Here is a 19,318-nt window from a genome sequence, read left to right as displayed (position 1 = left end):
ATTCCCCTATAAACCCACAACCTGCTACAGAAAATAAATTACTAAAATTAAAATATTTATCAATTAATCAATTATAATTAATTACCAATTATATTTTAATTAATTACCAATTAATAATCAATTAACAATTAATTCTAAATAAATATCAATAAATAAATTAACATATTTAATTAATTATAATTAAATTACTTCCCACCCTATTCCCCTATAAACCCACAACCCGCTACAGAAAATAAATTACTAAAATTAAAATATTTATCAATTAATCAATTAGAATTAATTACCAATTATATTTTAATTAATTACCAATTAATAATTAATTAACAATTAATTCAAAATAAATATCAATAAATAAATTAACATATTTAATTAATTATAAATAAATTACTTCCCACCCTATTCCCCTATAAACCCACAACCCGCTACAGACTTATATTACACAAAAAATAAAAATTAATATTAACTTACCTTAAATTCGATATTTTTGTTGGCTATATTATGTCTAGTCGATATTATGTCCATTCTATATTTTTGATCCGATATTATGTCCATTCTATTCGATATTAATTTTCTCTAGTCGATATTTTTGTTGTCTATATTATGTCTAGTCGATATTATGTCCATTCTATATTTTTTACTCGATATTCTGTCCAGTCGAAATAAAAGACTCGATATTATCACTGCCCACCAATTATAATGTCATTCCTTCTAATTATGGGAGTGTTTTGCTCATCATGCTAATTTACCAGTGTGGAGACAAGGAGTGAATGTAACACTGCTCAAGAGATTAGACCCATAAACAAAGGTCTCTGTTACTAAGCCGTGACTGGACTCTAGCTTCACTCATTCCTTTTGAAGTCTGGCACTAGCCAAACCTTTGATTTTACTAAAATTATGCATATAATATACTTTTATGTAGGGAATTTCAGCCATCCCTCTTCATTTATTGGTCTGTTGTTGTGTCATTCACATTTTTCTTCCACCCATACTAGCATTCAGCATAGCTTCAACCACTGGCTAACGGATCATTTCAACCATTGGCTAACTTCACTGTCAATGATGGTATTCTTCTATTTCACAAGAGCACATCCGAGGACAAAATAGTTCCCTTCAGTGCCAGGGAATTCTATGACAATGCGTGCTTTGCTAAATAAAACATTATTTCTGATTTTAGCCGATTTTACTTTTTTAAATTTGCAATGGCTAAGTAGCTCCCTCAAAAATAACTGTTTTTAGAAAACTGACAAGGCAAAATAGTCATTGATAAAACTAAATATCTGATATAGAAGACATTGGGGTTTAGTCCATATTTGTCGGCTATACATTACTTTCCAAAATGCACATGTGCCAATGTGCTTCTTAATTAGCCAATGGAAAGCGTCTGCACTGGGAAAATAAATGAAGGTATGTTATACCCAAACTGGCGACTGTACTCACCCTGTAAGGGCTGCATATTGGCCCCCTTTTTAATTTTTATTTTATATTATTGCTCTAGACTCTTTTTTACTCTCTGGAGCAACAGATATCTCAAAAATAGGTTCAGATCTAGTACATGTGCTATTGTACGTGGACGACGCAGTCCTCATTAGATGTCAGGTCCTTCTAGATGGTTTTAACATTTGTATGGGGATCTAAATCTTCAGATTAATCATAAAAAATCCTTTGTACTGACCTGCTGCCTAAAAAATACTCGTTCAAATTTTATTTTTTTATTGGGCGGACCCATCCCTAAGGTTTCGAATTTCAACTACCTGGGCATACTGTTTGATACTAAATTGGGATAAGTTAATTACCCAGAGAGAACAGAAGATGGTGGCCTCTTGTGAAGCGATTTCGATTTACTAAAAAGCTAGCTCATAAGCCCCTGAAAGAGATGTCCACATTTTATGTAAGTATGTGCCTGTCAATCTGCCCTTATGGGGCAGGGGTTTGGGTCTACACAAGCCCAAGCACGCTCCAGATAGTTTAAAACAAGTTCTTGTGTAGACTCCTGGTAATGCCTAAATTAACATCTAGCTTTGTCGTACCTCAATAACTGGTTCTAGTTTATTTAGAGGATTAGGTCAGTATGGCGCTCATTTTATTATGACTAAAAGTAAGGGCTACCCCTGAGGTGGCTTTTCTTGCTAGGTAGCAGAGGACTGTCTTCATTCAAATAACATGTCAGGTATTCCTTGGTTGGGATTTGTCAAGAATACCTTCAGGGATGTAGGCCTGAGCCATCTTTTCGATGTCCTATGAAATATAGGTCCTCACAATAACAAATTGGTAAAACAAAGGTTTCTTGCACGTACAGAGTAAGTAAGAATTATTAAAGTACTCAATATGCCTTCAGTCCTCCAATGGGGGCTTCTCACAACAACTGAAGACTTGGAACCCGACCTATTCTGGATAGAGAATGCAGAACATACATGTTATCTCACACAGTTGAGATTAAGCAAGGTTAATTTTTTTGTGGCATTCCCACAAATGGGTACTTGATTCCTCTCACTTCCATACTCTCCATGCAATGGAGTCTCTACTCAATACACAAAGCACTTTATGCCTTTTTTGCACATTGTATCACACTTTAAAATCTAATTTTTATGTCCTAATCTATGCGATATGAATTGTAAACCGCATCAAGATGGGTTTTTTAATCTAGAAAAGTTAAACTCACCCTTACTATGTTTCTCGGTTATTAATTTTATTTCTAAAACTGAGACTGAAGTACGCAATGTGAAAATGGTTTCAGTAATAATGAACCTATGAATAAATACGTGCCTTTTTTAATTTTTATATCTTTTAAATTGTCTTTTAAATGATATTCTGACTGTGATATGTCTAAAATGTCTGCTTTTCTTTTATGTGCTTTTATGGTCACATTTGATCAAATAAAGTTTTCTGAACTGAATCCAATGGGCTCATTCTTAGGTTTTCTTAGGTTTTCATACAAAACCAGGGGAGATAACCAGTATGATGAGTCAGAACATTACGAATGTGTGCTTTTAGATGTCAACATAATCACAATGAGACATGAGGGTAGTAAGTACAAGATATGGCAAAAAATAACTAGACATTATACTTGATCTTTAAGGCTAACAATGCCTTTTTGTAGAAATGTTTGTTGCTCATCATCAACTCTATGAAGGAAGCTGTAGCAAAGTGAACTTGCATGTTTACTTTGCATATATTGACCACTTTAATCAGCAAAAAGGAGGATGAAGAAATGTGGCAATAATGGTGTCCTCTTGCATGTTTTAGTCAGGTTTTCAGAATATTGTTTTAATACATTAAGAAAAATGGTGGTATTGTTCATTATGTGTTATCATTGTTTATTATTGCTTAATTGTAGAAAATAGATGAACAGGCAATTACCATGCCTCCTGCATAACTTAACAATGTACATTTACAAACTTTGGTGCACTTTTGCTCTGGGTTTCTATGCTGATTGCTTAATCTAAGCATCTTCCATGTTGTGGAGGATTAGTACCAACCTCGTTGAACGACAACTGGCACAGGAAGTCAAACAAACCCCATGACCTTCATCTGCTTCTTGTTTCTACAGACAGCAGTCATCTTCACCATTCACCACATCATCTGCAGAGGGTTGGAGGAAGGGAAGGGGAGAAGAATGGTGAGCTGCCTCCATTTTTCATTGCTGCCTGTGTTTATTTCTCCATCTACATGCTTAGATAACATATATTTGTTCTTTCCTAGTCACCCACTCACAATAAAAGACGATGTAAAGTGAATAATTGAAAATAAATAATTAAATTATGCTTTTGATACCTAATCAATATATGAATGGTGTAAATGTTACATAGGAACAATAAGAGGAGTTCACATATAAAATAAAATTCACATATTAATGGTATGAATATTAAACTTGAAACATAAGAGATGTTACCATATATAATATAATCAATGCATGAACTGTATGAATGATATTTGTGACACTTAATCAGTGTATGAATGGTATTAATGATACATATGAAACGTAAGAGGTGTTACCATATATATTATAACCAGTACATGAACGGTATGTATGATACATGTGATAAACATTCAATGTAAAATTTGTATTAATGATGCCTATGAAACATAAGAGGTGTTACTATATATAATATAATCAATACATGAACAGTATGAATGATACACATAATACTTAATTAATGCATAAATAGTATTAAGGATACATACAACATGTAAGAGGTGTTACTATATATAATATAACTAATACATGAACGGTATAATTGATACATTTAATAAACATTTAATGTTTAAATGTTATTAATGATGCATATGAAATACACATTTTGCTATCATACATAATATAATCAGTACATGAATGATGTGAATGACGTGCCCTTAATCAAAGTATGAATGGTATTAATGATAATTATGAAACATAAGCTTTGCTACCATATATATTAAGTCCATAAACCGTATGAATGATGAAACATAATCAGTATTTAAATGGTGTAAATGATACTTATGAAACATACGTGGTGTAAAATTCTATGATGATATTTGCTCTGGTGGCATGTTAAAAATTCCTTGAAGCCAAAAATATATGGTTTGTCAATGCCTTCAGGGTTGGACTGGCTTATTGGGCGATTGCAGTGCCAGTGGGCTGGTCTGAAAAGGAAATGATGGGCTGTTTTCTTAGCCTTTTTTTGGTTGTTTTATTCTCTTTTAGGCCATTCTTAATTTTGATGTAGCTGACATTACCACAAACACTGCCTACAACAAGCACAAATACATCTCTTCCCACACACCTTACAAAACACCCCCATCATGTGTCTTTACAAGTTCAAACGGCCCCTATTTGGAATTGTGGGCCACTTTGTTAGCTACGTGATTTACTAAGGGGACACTTTTATTTTGATGCCCAGGCCTATTTTATGTCCCAGTCTGACCCATTGGTTAACATTTGTATTTTTTCATAACACTGTTATCTATCTATCTATCTATCTATCTATCTATCTATCTATCTATCTATCTATCTATCTATCTATCTATCTATCTATCTATCTATCTATCTATCTATCTATCTATCTATCTATCTATCTATATTCATTGGGAAAAAAAACCAAAGGTTAAAGTGATGTTATAGTTAGGCCTTGTAATATTGTAAAAACAATTTTTTTAAACAAAAACCAGTGACATTCTTCAGTTAAAGTATGCTGTACTAACTTTAACTTATGACCCTGCTATGTACAGCTTATGAGGTCACATACGATATGTTCAATGACATTATTGATGACATCAATGATAACATCATTGATGGCATCATTCAATAAATGTGACAGTGTGACGCCTATTTTACTGGAAGGTACATCTGGACCTAATTTTATTATGGCTGCTCGTAGTAGGGCTTTCATCTCCTACTGGGTCTTGGATGTCTAAGGGGGACTGAGCTCCCCATGGAGGGTTTCTGCAAAGGGTGAAGACAGTTTGCAGTATGTACTTTTCTACTCATGTCTGGATCAGTGCCCACAAGATGATGGTTATCTACAAAGGGTTTGGTATGGAGCAAATGCTTTGCATTGAAGTAGCTTGGCCACCTACTGTGGTTTTGTTGTCCGGAGGTAGTGGTTCTCGATGAAGAGTTGTTTACTGGGCTGTGAATATTTGTGGCAGTAGTGGTTTGTGTGTTTGATTTCCCACATTTGGCTGGCTATCCACAAAGTGTCTTTTACAGGACGCAGACAGTGCATAGAAAAAGCTTGGTTGACCTTTAGGGCTTGTGTGACTGAAGGGTAATTAATGCTTTACTTGATTCTGTGCTGTTTGGTACTTACACTCATATAGGAAAGGCTGTAGTAGTTTATAGAGTCATTTGAAGGGCAGTAGAGCGGATGATGTAATTAGTTATTCCACCAATTATGTTATTAATGATATCACTGAACATGTCATGAGTGACGTAAAATGTGAGAACATAAGCACTGCATGGCGGCTATAAATTTATATTTAGATCATATATATATGTATATATTTTAACTTCCTAAAAAGGATTTGCCGCATAAAGTTAGGGACAATCCTTTGTGTTCCTTTTCATCATAAGACATCATGATAATTAATGCAATGAATTCTTGAATTGTAATAACATCTAACTTAATGATTGTAATAAATAATGTTTTATGTAAAATTAAAGACACTTTCATAATTTGCCGCTTTTCAACACGAGGTGCATGACCAATTTCTTGGATATTTTACAACACAGCTGCTCGAGGCATGACATTTTTATAGTGTGACCAAAACAATCTGCCACCGGATAAAAATGCATGCCTCAAATCGGGTTCACGGAAAGGATGCTTTACTTTGTATGCGCTGGTTTTCCCTAGGAAAACGAAAAGTTACCGAGGCACGTTTCAATATGTTTTAATTATGAATACATAATCTGATATGATAAACTGGTTTATTGTACAAACAGGCAAAGTTTAATAATCCACCCAACTCCCAAAAAATCCTGAGGCAATCAGCCTATATTTATCATTTTGCCAACTCAACAGCCTCTCTTAAGTCGGCTGAAAATAACTTCTGTTCAGCCAAGCTTGTTGTGGTATTCTATAACAAAGAAATATAAATTGTAAGTAAATAACAATGCACATTGTCGACTCCCTGCAAAATTGAAATACTTATAATATATATAAATAAATAGATTTTTGAAAGTGTAGCCCCCATACCCAAAAACCAGAACTGAAAAGATGGTGGAATAAAACCAGCTATCAAAGATTAGATTGCACAGCAAAATTAACCTGAATTACCAGGTGATTAGAACTGGTACTGACCTTTAAGACTGGTAGGATTGGCTCAGACAATTGTAATGCTTAGATTACTGGTTCTACCTACTGTTTGTCTGCCTTCTATGAGTGGCAGAGATATGAAGGAGACAGCGACAATAGACCTGTTCATTTGCAGTGTTCATCTTATTGCAAACATCAATCAACCAATCAATCAATCAGGGGCCTATAAAGTTTGGCTACTCACCTGTGAGGGTCTCAAGGTGCTGGGGAGGGGTGGCAGCTGGTCCCTTTGAGTGGAGGATCATTCGAAGAAACAGGTCTGGAGGTACTTCTTGAATTGGGTCAGCAACGCGGATTGCCTGAAGTGAAGGGCAGGCTGTTCCAGGTCTTGGCGGCGAGGTAGGAGAATGAACTTCTTCTGGTTCTGGTCTTGTGGATCCTGGGGACAGAGGCTGGGGTGAGTTGGGCAGAATGTTATTGTCTGGCAGATACGTGGAATACGGGACGGTGGTTCTTGTATACTGGTCCTTCCTTGTGGAGAACTATGTAGGCATGTGTGAGGAGCTTGAAGGTTATTCTCTTGTTGACTGGGAGCCAGTGGAGTTGTCAGAGGTGTTGTATGATGTGGCTGCAGCGGGAGATGTCAAGGACCAGTCTGGCTGTGGTGTTTTGAACGTTCTGTAGTTGCTTGAGCTGTTTCTGGGTGATGCCGGCGTAACTGCATTGCCATAGTCGAATCTACTGGTGATGAGTGCGTGAGCGACCATCTTTCTGGATTCTGGTGGGTTCCATCTGAATGTCTTTAGAAGCAGGTGAACCGTGTGGTAGCAGGCTGAGGACACTGCATTGATTTGGTGCTTCATTGTGAGCGATGAATCCAGTATGATGCCGAGGTTGTGTGCGTGGTCAGTCGGGGTGGGAGGTGGTCCCAGATCGGCTGGCCATCAAGAGTGCACCCAGGTTGAAGGGGCGGGTCCCAAGATGAGTACTGCGTCCTTGTCCAAGTTGAGCGTGAGGCAGCTGTCTTTCATCCAGTTATCAACGGCCTTCATTCCACTGTGAAAGTTGGTTCTGGTGGTTGTGGCACCGTTGGTGAGCGCGAGGATCATCTGGGTGTCATTGGCACAGGAGATGATGTTGAGTCCATGGCTTCTGACAATGGTTGTGAGGGGGGTCATGTAGATGTTAAAGAGGGTGGGGATCAGGGAGGAACCCTGGGGCACTCCGTGGCTGATCTCTGTAGGTATGAGAGGCACAGAGGTATTCTAACTCGCTGAATATGGCCAGTGAGGAAGGAGGTGATCCAGTCCAGTGCCTTGGTGTGATGCCGGCATCATGAAGTCTCGTGATTAGGGTGCGGTGGGAGATGGTGTTGAAGGTAGCCACGAGGACCAGTAGGATGAGGGCAGCGGTCTCGCCCTGGTCGAGGAGGGAGCAGATGTCATTGGTGGCAGCGAGGAGTGTGGTCTCGGTGCTGTGGTTGCCTCAGAAGCCTGACTGAGAGGTGTCTGGGACATGGTTCACTACTTTGAATGTGGAGAGTTGGGCGTTGATGGTCTTCTCAATGAGCTTGGCTGGGAAGGGGAGGTGGGAGATGGGGCTGAAGTTCTTGGGGTCTGTTGAGTCTGAGGACGGCTTCTTCAGCGGAGGGTTGATCTTGGCCTGTTTCTAGTAGCGTGGGTAGGTGGTGTTTTCAATGGAGCAGTTGATGGTGCATCGAAGCTGGGGGTCAATGGCGATGGCTGCTCTGTGGAAGATGTGGTACAGATAGTGATCCGACGAGGCTCCTGTGGAGATGCTCTTCTTGACTTGAGTGTGTTCTCTGTTGTGAGCGGGGTCCATAAGAGCACAGTATATTGGGTTGTGGCCTGGTTGCGTGCGGTGGTGTCAGGTGCAGTGGTAGGGTCTAGGGTGTTGGAGCTGTCATAGATCGGTCATAGATCTGTCTGATCTTGTGGTGGAAGACGGTGCCAGGTTTGTTGCCGAGGTCTTGGGTGGGCGGGACGTCTGTGGTCTCGCTGTTTGGCCTGGCAAACTCCTTGACAATAGCAAAGAGTTCTTTGTAGTTGTGTGCGTTTGCACTGATTCTGTCTTGGAGTGCCTTTTTATTGTGGTTTTGAGGAGGAGGTGGTGTGCGTTGACGGCGGATTTGAAGGTGGCGTGGATTTGTGCAGGTGCGTCTAGACTTGTTGAGGGTGAGAGTGAACCCTGTACATGACAACTGTAAATGTAATTTCCCTTCAATATGCAAATCACCATTGGCTTAAACTCATATTTCAGTCTGGGCAATTATATGCAATTAATACCCTCTGCAGAAGGAGTTATCCATTGGCAACGTCTTGACAAAGACCCTGAGCAGAGGGTAGCAATCCTAATTAAACTGATCAAAAGGAGGCATTGCCTGCTTTGATAGATACTGCACACACAAGAACAACCTAATTCTCAAGCTGTTGAAGTCCATCACCTAGTCATACCACAAAAGGTTAGAAACACTACAGCTGCAATGCAGATCAACCTACTGATACTGCTAACCTTCACTTCCATCTAACCTGTGGTTAACATTGACATACATAAAGCAGTATAAAACGTTGGACTCTCTACTGTTATTTTGCACACTAGGTCACCTCAGTTTGGACACAGCCATTTGCAAATCAGTCTTGACCCTGCTTTATTGAAGCGGAACGAAGTCGGATTTGGATATAGCTGGGTCTAATGGCATTGTGGTGGGGAACTCTGCTCAAATTCTTTTGAAATCATTGTTTATTAACAGCATATGTTTATACAGTGGTTAAGCTAGGATAAGATCTGATCTTTCTCAGAGACACGTCTAAAACACACCTGCTGAATTGTATCTCTTTGTAGGGTTGGGGTGATGATCTCTGCCCACCTTGTTAAATTATCTACGTTGTTGCAGGCCATGCCATGATCCTCATAAAACTTTTGTCTAAGCACTCCAATGTCCCATATATTTAATTGTTAAATCTTTAAATGGGTATGGGACCCTATGCATCTCAACAAGGAACCACCAGTTACACATTAAACTCCAGTCTCAACTCTCAAAGTGACATAGGTCAGTTTAGACCACGGTGTATTCATTTCTGCTAGTATCAAAGGTCTTTAGAAGCCCAATGGCCATCTCAGGGATGTGCTTTTATCATTGGTAATTTGTATTGAAGACAACTACATCGTCCACTGTAATTTCATGACCATGGTTTTAAAGTGATCTTCCTTACAACTGCTACCACCTTCCATCTGTTTGTTTCTGGGGCAGGGGATCACCATTGCACAACACTTCAAATTGTTTCCTTCCTCTCCTCTGGTAGGTTCTTATTTTTCAATGCAGGAAGCCTTTTCTTCTGAAATGTATATGTAGCAGGCACCCAATGTATGTGGATCATCTCAGTCCAAACAGAAATATCACAAAGTTCGTATGTCTGCATGGTGTATTAAAGATTTCCTCTAACATAACTTAATGTAACAGTAGTAGTTGTTATAGAATTGTTATAAAACACGTTTTTCCTGATTGAATTCCTTAAAACTCTGCAGAAGGGAGACAAGACAAAGGCTGAGAAGAAATGCTGGGATGTATTTTATTTTTCATAGATGTCAGTGAGTTGTTTTCATACCAATGGTCTAATTAGGGCAATTTTTAGGTGAGAGAAGTGTGATTTCTAAAGTGTTTTATGACAGCATCTGCTGGCTTGTAAAAGGGAACATGAAGAGGTAATGACACAACAGGAGTACTCATGACATAATGACTGATCATCTTAACGGATTAGTCACAGATGTTCTGAAAAATTAAGTCAACCGTTCTAAATTGTATTTATGCTCTTATCCACTAAATAGTGAACAGAACTGTAAGTTTTACCACAAGATTATGTAATCTTGAAGCTGCTTGCAAACTTAACTATGGCTATATGAGCATCCTAAAAGTGGTGGATTTTACTTTTGGGCCACCCAATAAGCACTGCAATAATCCATGTAAATTTGCCATTGAGAATCTCTAAATATTTCAGGAAAAGGAGGCTGAATAATAATCCGGAATGTGTACATATAGACATACTCACTCTTAATGGTGAACCCAATGAGGGAAGGAAAGTATATACTTTAACCTAAACATATTCCTATATTTGTTACTTTGGATTTCAGCACAGGAGACAACTCTCTTGTTGGAAAGGCACAACAGTATGTGCATAATTAAAGTGCTAATAATGACAACACCAGATTTGAAAGCATTCAATTTGTGTTAATTATTTTTTATCCACATGTCAGTTAGGAAAATGCAGATAACAATGTCCTAAATTTCAGAGAGACAGTGCAGCATGGAAAAATAAAGTGGATTGTCATATAGGTGAGAATGGCAAAAAGCATTGCGCTTCATAGTTCAGTCTAAAATGACTGTCAGTAGATAACACATGATCAGAGGGTTTGTGCATAGGCCAGGAAGATCATGTATGGTTGACTGGAACACAAAAACACCAAGGAGGATCTATTTTCAGAATGTTTGTTGAGAAGCCTTTAATCAAACCTTGTGCAACCATTGATAAAGAGTTAAATAAGATTGAAAAGGAAATTATAACGCCAAGGAATGACTTAGTAAGACTATTTCCTAATCATCTTACTGCTACGGTATTATACCCCAAACTAGGCACTGTTTCATGCAGAGGCAGAAAGCAAGAGACCATAGGGCTCAAAATGTTGCATTCATTCAGTGACTGCTGGCTTTTCCATAATCTATATCAGGAATTACTAAAAAGGCAGAGAATTCTGGTGTTGTGCAGCCAGGAGGTTAAAGGATTACCTCTTGTCCAGATGGAATGGTTCTTTGTTGTTTGAAGTATCTTAGCAGAAAAGGCGCATAAACCCAGACAAGGGAGTTAGTACCGGAACCACTATTGCAGGTTAAAGGGGGAAGCTCTGTCTAAAGAGAGATGGCACATGCAGACGGACTTAAGGAGGATATGTTTGGCTACCAGAAGACAGTGACTTTTTTGCAGAAGAGAAGAGACATAGGATCAGGCCAGCAGGCAAAATTAAGGCGGCCTTTGAAGCTTTGAATTACTTCAAGGAGTTGAAGAAGATAAGATGGCATGCACAAACATAAATAATTGCAATAGTCCAATCTTATTAGCATAAGTGGTTGGAAACAGGTTGTTCTTGCTGTAGGGAGGAAAGTGAAAATATTTCGAAGAACGTTTAGGATAAGGAAACAGGAGGTGGTGTCTTTAGAAATGTGGTCCTTGAAGTATAGAGCACTATCAAAAGCAATGCAGAGATTACGAACTGCTCAAGCTTGGTGTGGTGGTGCTCCTAGATCTCGGGCCAATAGATGGAGTTCCAGATAGATCAGTGCTAAAGACCACAACCTGTGCCTTTTCATTATTAAATTAGCGAGAATTGAGGTCACAGACTTTCAGTGTCATCTCTGTAAAACATTATATTGAATCCAAAAGATTAGATGAGATTTGCTAATGATACATATGTAGTCATGAAATACAATGGGGTAGTGGGACGGCCCCTGTGGAACTTCACAAGCAAAAGGCACCAAAGCAGATTTGTAGGGTGGTGAGTGCACTGTCTGAGAGTGATCCATTAAGAAGCAGTTTATCTTGACCAAGGCCTGTCCTGAGATGTCATTTTTAGCAAGGCTTTGGAAGAGGATGGTATGTGAAACAGCAAGAAGGTGGCACTTAACTCAAAAAGAATACATTCTGCTTTGTGTACATGGTATAGAGCTATTCTAAGATTGCTGTTTACTGCTAAGAGGGGAGTTTTTCTTCTGGGCAGAGGGAGAATGCCCGATTGACAGGGTTGGGAAGATTGTGGAATTCAATGTAATGTGACCTCATGATCTAATAAACAATATACTGACCCATGTATTTACAAATATATAACCAAAGATAAATGTGACCCTGACCTTTTGGGTTGTTGATGCTAACATTATTAGTTTTCAATGTTTTCCTTCTTCAGAGAAAGATCTTCTTTGCAAAATATCTAACACTCTAATCAACACATTTCCAATTTTTAAGCTCTCTTTGTAAATAAGTTAGAAAACCTGTTGGCGCCGCATGATAATTTTCATGTTTTGCAGTGTTAATGGCTCTCCTCATCCTTGACACCCGACATATCAGCAGGCTGTACCTTCAGTCATGCAGCTTCATGCAGAGTTTAAAGCTCTTCACACTACCATGCAACATCATATAAACAATAATTATGACCACATCTATAGGTGTTATTATCACAGGTAGCTGACATATTTTGTTGTGTTTCTTTTCCATCATTCATGTCAGATAAATTAAGAACAGGAGAAATGTTGAATGATAGGTACGGCCCTTTCTGTCAGGATTTCCATACATACATTATTATTTCTCCAGGGTGCTAATTAATGGAGTGGTCTTAATTTATTTATCCCTTTTCTGTTTTCTTTTAGTGGAAGGTCATTTTCACATATAATTATACTTGATTTACTCTTGTTTGTATAAACAGGATAAAAATAAACATCTAAGGCATGGTAATCAGTAAAACAGAATGTTTCTTGAAGGAAGATCACTGTCAAATTGAATGTAATCTCAGCATCAGGCACAAAACACCTACTTTGAAGCTTCAATCATTAACAAGAAGAACCTGTAGGCTTGATTCTCACACTACATCTTGTAGTACATTGTGTGGTGCTACAAAACGTACTACTAAATGTTATATTAGCCTGTGCTCATGTTTTCAAAGTGTTCCTCCTGACTTCATGTAAATATAGATTTTAGTAGTAAATGTGTGAGAGACATAGGGGAGTGTGTGGAAAAGGAGAAAAATTTCAACTAAAGAACTAATGGGGATGGAATTAGGGAGGTCCAAGAGGGGTTTAGAGGGGGACATCACCCACCCACACAAGAGTGAGCCAACTGTATTTACTTTGGGGGTGGACACATGCAACTTACACTTCTGTAGTAAGTTTATACTTAGGGCCTGATTATGATATGGTGGGTGTATTCCGACCGTGCATAAACACCTGTTTACGCATACATTGAAATTACAAGGGAAAAGGTATTTAACGCACCCTATAATTATTGGATGCACTAAATACCTCAAGGCACATTAAACCTGCTGAAATTTAACAGGGGAAAAATCATGCAGATTTTGGTGAGTTATTTCCCACAAACTAAACTATTTATCATATCTGATAAATAATGTACCTTGTTGTATCATTATTTATCAGGTGCGCTAAATAGCACCTATACTAGTAATCAGGACCTTCGAGTTTGTGAATACTAAAAGTCGTAAACATACTCAAATGTGTAACTTTCCTTTGTAAATCCAGCCCAAAGTGGTTGTATTTTAGCATGCATCTTAACAAGTGGGCCTGTTTGCATGTGTGTGTTACTGCAAGTGTGGGGGAGTGTGTGTGTGTGTGTGTGTGTGTGTGTGTGCATGTGTGTGTGTGGGAAGAGATAAAGGGGAGTGAGAGTGTGCATGTATGAGCATTATTGCATGTGTTTATATTGTATTGTATTGTTTTGGAACAATTAGATAGCAATTACTACTTTATGTATAACTTACTGACTAAATCAGGCATGGACATACTTGCTTAGGTGGGCAGCATATACATGGTGCAGGGTGTGTGTTTTGAAGGTGTTGCCTTTCTTTTGATCCTCTGTGGGAAGTGCCAGATGACCACTTAGGTGTGTTATACTGTTTTGGAACACAGTGTAATGGGTGCATACATATGAGAGACAGGCACACAGTTTATAGTTTCTGGTAAGCTGGCAGTTTTGATTAGCTCTACTGGCCATGTGTGTTATTTCTCTTGATCACAGTCCACTAAGTTGGGTACCATCATGGTTGTCCATTCTAAAGTCTTTCTTTTTAGTTATGTTTCCGAGCCAGTATAGATTGGAGGAGTGATGGTGATTGGTCTTCTGGGGTGGACTTCACTGCAATCATCCCTTTATGAATATTTTCGTAAGAAGTCAAGAAGTGGTTATACTATCTTGTTAGTTGGATCTACAGTGGTGGAGTATCAGTATGTGTCATATCTTCTCAGTTGTTCCATGACTGTTCAAATGATGATGGGTGTTTTGATGCTGTAGAATGGTACCGTACTAGGTAATAGACATAATTTGTAGAGGGTCTGTGAGTGAAAGAGGGCAAGCAGTGTAAGATAATTATTACCCAGCCTATATGAACTTTAATTAGCTGCACAACAGCATGTTGGTGAAGGCCAGGGCCAATATATCAATTTACATTACAATGTAATAGCCAGACTAGACACAGGGCAGCCCTTCATACCTCACCTGGACAAAGAATGTAACAAACATGCAGAAGTGTGCTGACCAGGCAGTGACGTATCTGTGTACTGTAGATTGTGCTGCTCTGGATTCTATCTCATTGTTAAGGGATGGTGTAGTTAAATTTGAAACAGCTATGTTTTCACCTCTATTCTGAACTGTAAGTGCTCCTGGATACTTTGAATGTTGGCTGGTAGTGAGTTGTAGGGGTGTGAGAAATGTGTATTAGGTGCTTTTGCTTAATTACATGAAATATTTGCAGATTTATGCAAAATTCTTTGAAATTATGGGGAAAGCAAATCTGTAATGTCATGCTATATTTTAGCAATACAAGTGTAATCATGTCAATACATACATTTGTGATAAAGAAAAGTGCAAAAAAGCAAAAGCATCATGAACAACAGTTGCTGGTGTTTTGTTGTTCCCGTTCATTTGCTGTGAATGTTTACAGCGAATAGTTTGTTTGCTTAATAGTGTAATTTTGGGAATTTAGAAGAACAAAACAAATGCAACATTTCCAAAATGACTCAAGTCGTGCAGGCACCATTTAGATTTCACTCTGGCCTAATGAGTTCCAGAGCTGGGCAGCATCTACTGAGAAAGCGCTGACTCCTATGGATTTATTATTGTAAGATGGTATAATGATATGTGGTGCAAGCTTGGTGCCCTATTTTCTTTGTATTGCTTGAATTATATTTGTAGAGACAGTAGTCCTTTTCTTGGGAGATTATGTGGATGATGGAAAGTGCCTTAAACATTGCTTGTCTAGCTACAGTTGGCCAGTAAATTGTTTTCAGGACTGGCGTCATGCGTTCTCTTGTTGATATGCTGTATCAAGGATAGGGTTTAATTTATGGGCACCTCTAGGTTTCTTACATCTCTTGTTGTAGTTGGTGGGAAATTGAGTTCCTCAGGTCTTATTACAGTAGGCTGGTGTTTGTGTCATCGCCCAGATGACAGAATCTCATCATTGTGGTGTGGATCTTTAGTAGTTACTCATTATCCCTGCATTTAAGACATGGAGACAGTCATCAAGTCTTATTTTCCACAACTCTTTTTATTAGCATTTAATTTAGCAAACAGGTAACTGAAATGAGTCTTACATGGTATTGAAGAGCAACATGTTTCATGTTTATCTGGTTATGGTTGTAGCACACATAAGAGCATAAACATTTACACAACCATACAGATTTTGTCCCATGTTGTCTATCCCATGTTTTGCCCTCCCATTGCACCACAGCTTTCATTATTATGACTTCCTAAGATTGTGACATTTCAGATTAGTAATAGCCCTCTAAGTTGCACCCATACCCCTTTTATTTGTGTGTGCTTTGCAGGCAACTCCTGGCTTTGTATATAGGTTCTTCAAGCATACAGCATTTAGCCATGGATTACCAGGGGACTCTGGTGTTCTCTAGGTTTGTGATATATCTCTTTTACTGATAGTTAGGCCAGAACAAAGCAATATTTTTTCTCCGTGTGACAATTCTTCATCTTCCAGGATATTTTTAAGGCCACTTTGGAAGTGAAATCTTGCATATGAAGTAAGGTTGTTTTGCAGGTCATGTTGAATAGCATTCCAAAAGGGATCCATGCAGCTGCAGGACCAGACAATATGGAGAAAATCTCTCACTTCATCGTGACAATGAAACATAGCATCTGTATCTGTTTCCCAGTGTGTTTTGACAGATAAAGTATAAATATATGATTTTTTAGGGGCATCCAACCCATTCGGGATATTCTTGTAGTTGATCTGCGTATGTTCGAAGGGCGTGTCTTAATTATATGTATTGGTTGGATTGGGATATTTCAAGCTTGAATTCTTCCCTCTTTTCATCTAAGGACTTCATTGTGTTACCAGCCATTATGTGTCCCAGGTGAAATATAACAAATGTTTTCTATTCATTAAACCCTTGCAGATTGTTAACCTTAAGTAGAAAATTGCTGATCCACAGCGGGACCTCACCAGTCACTTTATAGTCCAATCTCATTACTTTGAGGGCTAGCATATTGAGATGAATTCCTCATTATCCATTGTTCTCCTCTGTAAGCACGGTTCTTAGTGGATCTGGATATCTGGATATCTAGTCATTGACAACCATTAGCCGTGTCCATTATGGCATTATGGAGGGGCTCAATTATGTCTTTCTCACCATTGTACAAGGTATTGTAACATTTGAGGAAAGGGCACCCGGTTGTGTTTACCCTGCTAAACGAAGGATCATAAAATGTTGGTCACATTTGCAAGGGTTAATGCCAGCAGGCAGAAAGGGTAAGTATGACTTTGGGGAGAAGTGTCATCTTAGCAAAGCTATGCTACCAATAGGGGACAGTGTAAAGGAAATCCATAGTGACATGTCTTGGCGTACTCACTCTAAAAGAAGACGTGTGTTTTTATTGAATGCCTGCAAGGTATCTTAGTATGGTAGAAGGTTTAACCTTAGTCATGCATGACAATTTGGTTTGGATTTGCATGGAAGATGCATAGCTTTAGCACATGTGCAGTCACAGCTTGATATTCATTTGAGTCCTCTGCAACAGATAACTAGCAAGATAAGTGTCATTATCTCACCCTTGTTGGGTATAACGTGTGACTAGGAGGCAGAGTGAGGCGGTTGTTGTATTGCCAGTGTTGATATATGAAATGCACCTCTGTTATATCCAGTTCATAGTTGCTTGATGGAGGGTATAAGTGATGGAAGTCTTCTGATTGAGGAGTAATCAATAACTGTCCCACTTCGACTGCCCTCTGTTTTATAAGATAATAGAGCTAGTGCAGCACAAACAGCCAGTGGTTTGGATAATCAGCAAGTCTGTTTCAACTCAAAGCCTTTTACATGTTTGAATATCCGAGAGACTTCTTCAGCTCGCCTCCAAGGACTGCAGTATCACAGCCAATTCTGGCGGATATCAGGGAAAGTATTTTTTGTAAGGCCTCTTCCAGCATGCCCGATATTGTTGCGGGGAGACTCAATAAGTCACCATTGCTATTCAGCATTATGAAGGAGGGGCAGTTCTTACTCCACCATCAGGCGTATCTCAGCCACTATCCTGTATCAGAGGCAAAACGTGGCACAGATGGCTTCTGAAATCTTTGTAAGGGTGAGGAATTTATCACTATGCCAAGAGTTGTCTATCTTTTATAAATCAGTGGTCAAGAGCTGTGTCTATCACCATATTTGTGCCCCTTACCTCCTCATATGTGTGTCATTACCACCCACCTGTAGACGTCGGTGGCATGCAGCCACAGTTGTGTTCAAAAGGCCCCTGACCACAACCTGCAACTTGGCCTCAGGCAGTTAGCAGGCAATCCATCCTGCCTGCCCCATTGATAACAACAGGTCCTCCACTCCTGTGGGGACCTGGCCTCCAACACTCCTTTGGAGCCCAAGTCGCAGGAAAGGGCTGGTTGGCCTGCAGCCATGCCTTCAAGGGTCCCTGCTGGATGCGAAGGTCTCAACTCATTTCCAATACATGGGCTCCTGAGACTCACCCGGTGGGTGCAATTGACGCTGGGGCAGCAGATGTTTCCAACGCAGGCCTCTCTGGAATTGTTTGGTGGAAGAGAGGATTTTGGATGGATTGAGTAAGTAAAGTGGTGAATCTCCATTTTTTCTGAGTATCCGCCACAATGGCTCAACAGTTAATAAATTCTGAATTTTTGAGCTCTTCTGGCCCATCCATTTTTACATACTCTCTTCATAGTTGTAGCACATACAGTTTAACAATCTAATCAGATCTGGTATGGGAGTAAGGTAGATGGTAAATGAGAGATGACATATAATGGACACTTGAGGGATGCTACAGTGTTAGATATGAGAAGCCAACTTAAATGGTGGTTAGTGCATCAAGCTTTGTCTGTCTTCAAGGCATTAGGCAGTCCATTTCAGAAAATGTTCATGTATTGAAAAATGATGGAGGTGTTTTTAGTAGTGTGTGGTGCTGGATAGTGCCAAATGCTGCTGATAAGTCCAGAAGCAAAAGGGTTGCTACTCTGTTCTTGTCCGCTGTGAGTTTTAGGACATCCCACATGGATTCAAGGGTTGGTTCTGTGGACCTACTAGGTCTAATATTCTACCAGTTTTTAGATATTGGTCAGTAGATTGCTGCTAGTATGGGTAGAGGTTCTTCTTCTTGAAAAAAGACCTAATGTAGGAGCGTTTTAACTTGGGCACGAAAGAACCTTGTTCCAGGGACTAACTACTTTCCTCTGCTCAGGCTGAATGTAGAGTAGCTTAAAACATTTGGAGTGGCTGAGTCTGGAGGTGATCCAGATAGTCTGCTTGTGATGGTAAGTAAGTAAGTAAA

At 39.0% G+C, this 19,318-nt stretch overlaps 1 protein-coding gene across 1 annotated transcript in view; it reads left to right on the top strand.

Moving 5' to 3' along the window:
• Positions 1-19,318, top strand: part of SHISA9 (shisa family member 9) — a 1,140,149-nt gene that overhangs the window by 891,340 nt on the left and 229,491 nt on the right. Inside the window, exon 5 of the mRNA XM_078663164.1 lies at positions 3,548-3,616. Coding sequence (XP_078519290.1) covers positions 3,548-3,616 — 69 coding nt within the window. The remainder of the gene's footprint in view (positions 1-3,547; positions 3,617-19,318) is intronic.

This window comes from Lissotriton helveticus, chromosome 10 (assembly GCF_964261635.1).
Source record: "Lissotriton helveticus chromosome 10, aLisHel1.1, whole genome shotgun sequence".
Taxonomy (NCBI): Eukaryota; Metazoa; Chordata; class Amphibia; order Caudata; family Salamandridae; genus Lissotriton; species Lissotriton helveticus.
The sequence above is the reverse complement of the archived record's forward strand: the minus strand, read 5'-3'. Positions and strand labels throughout refer to the sequence as shown.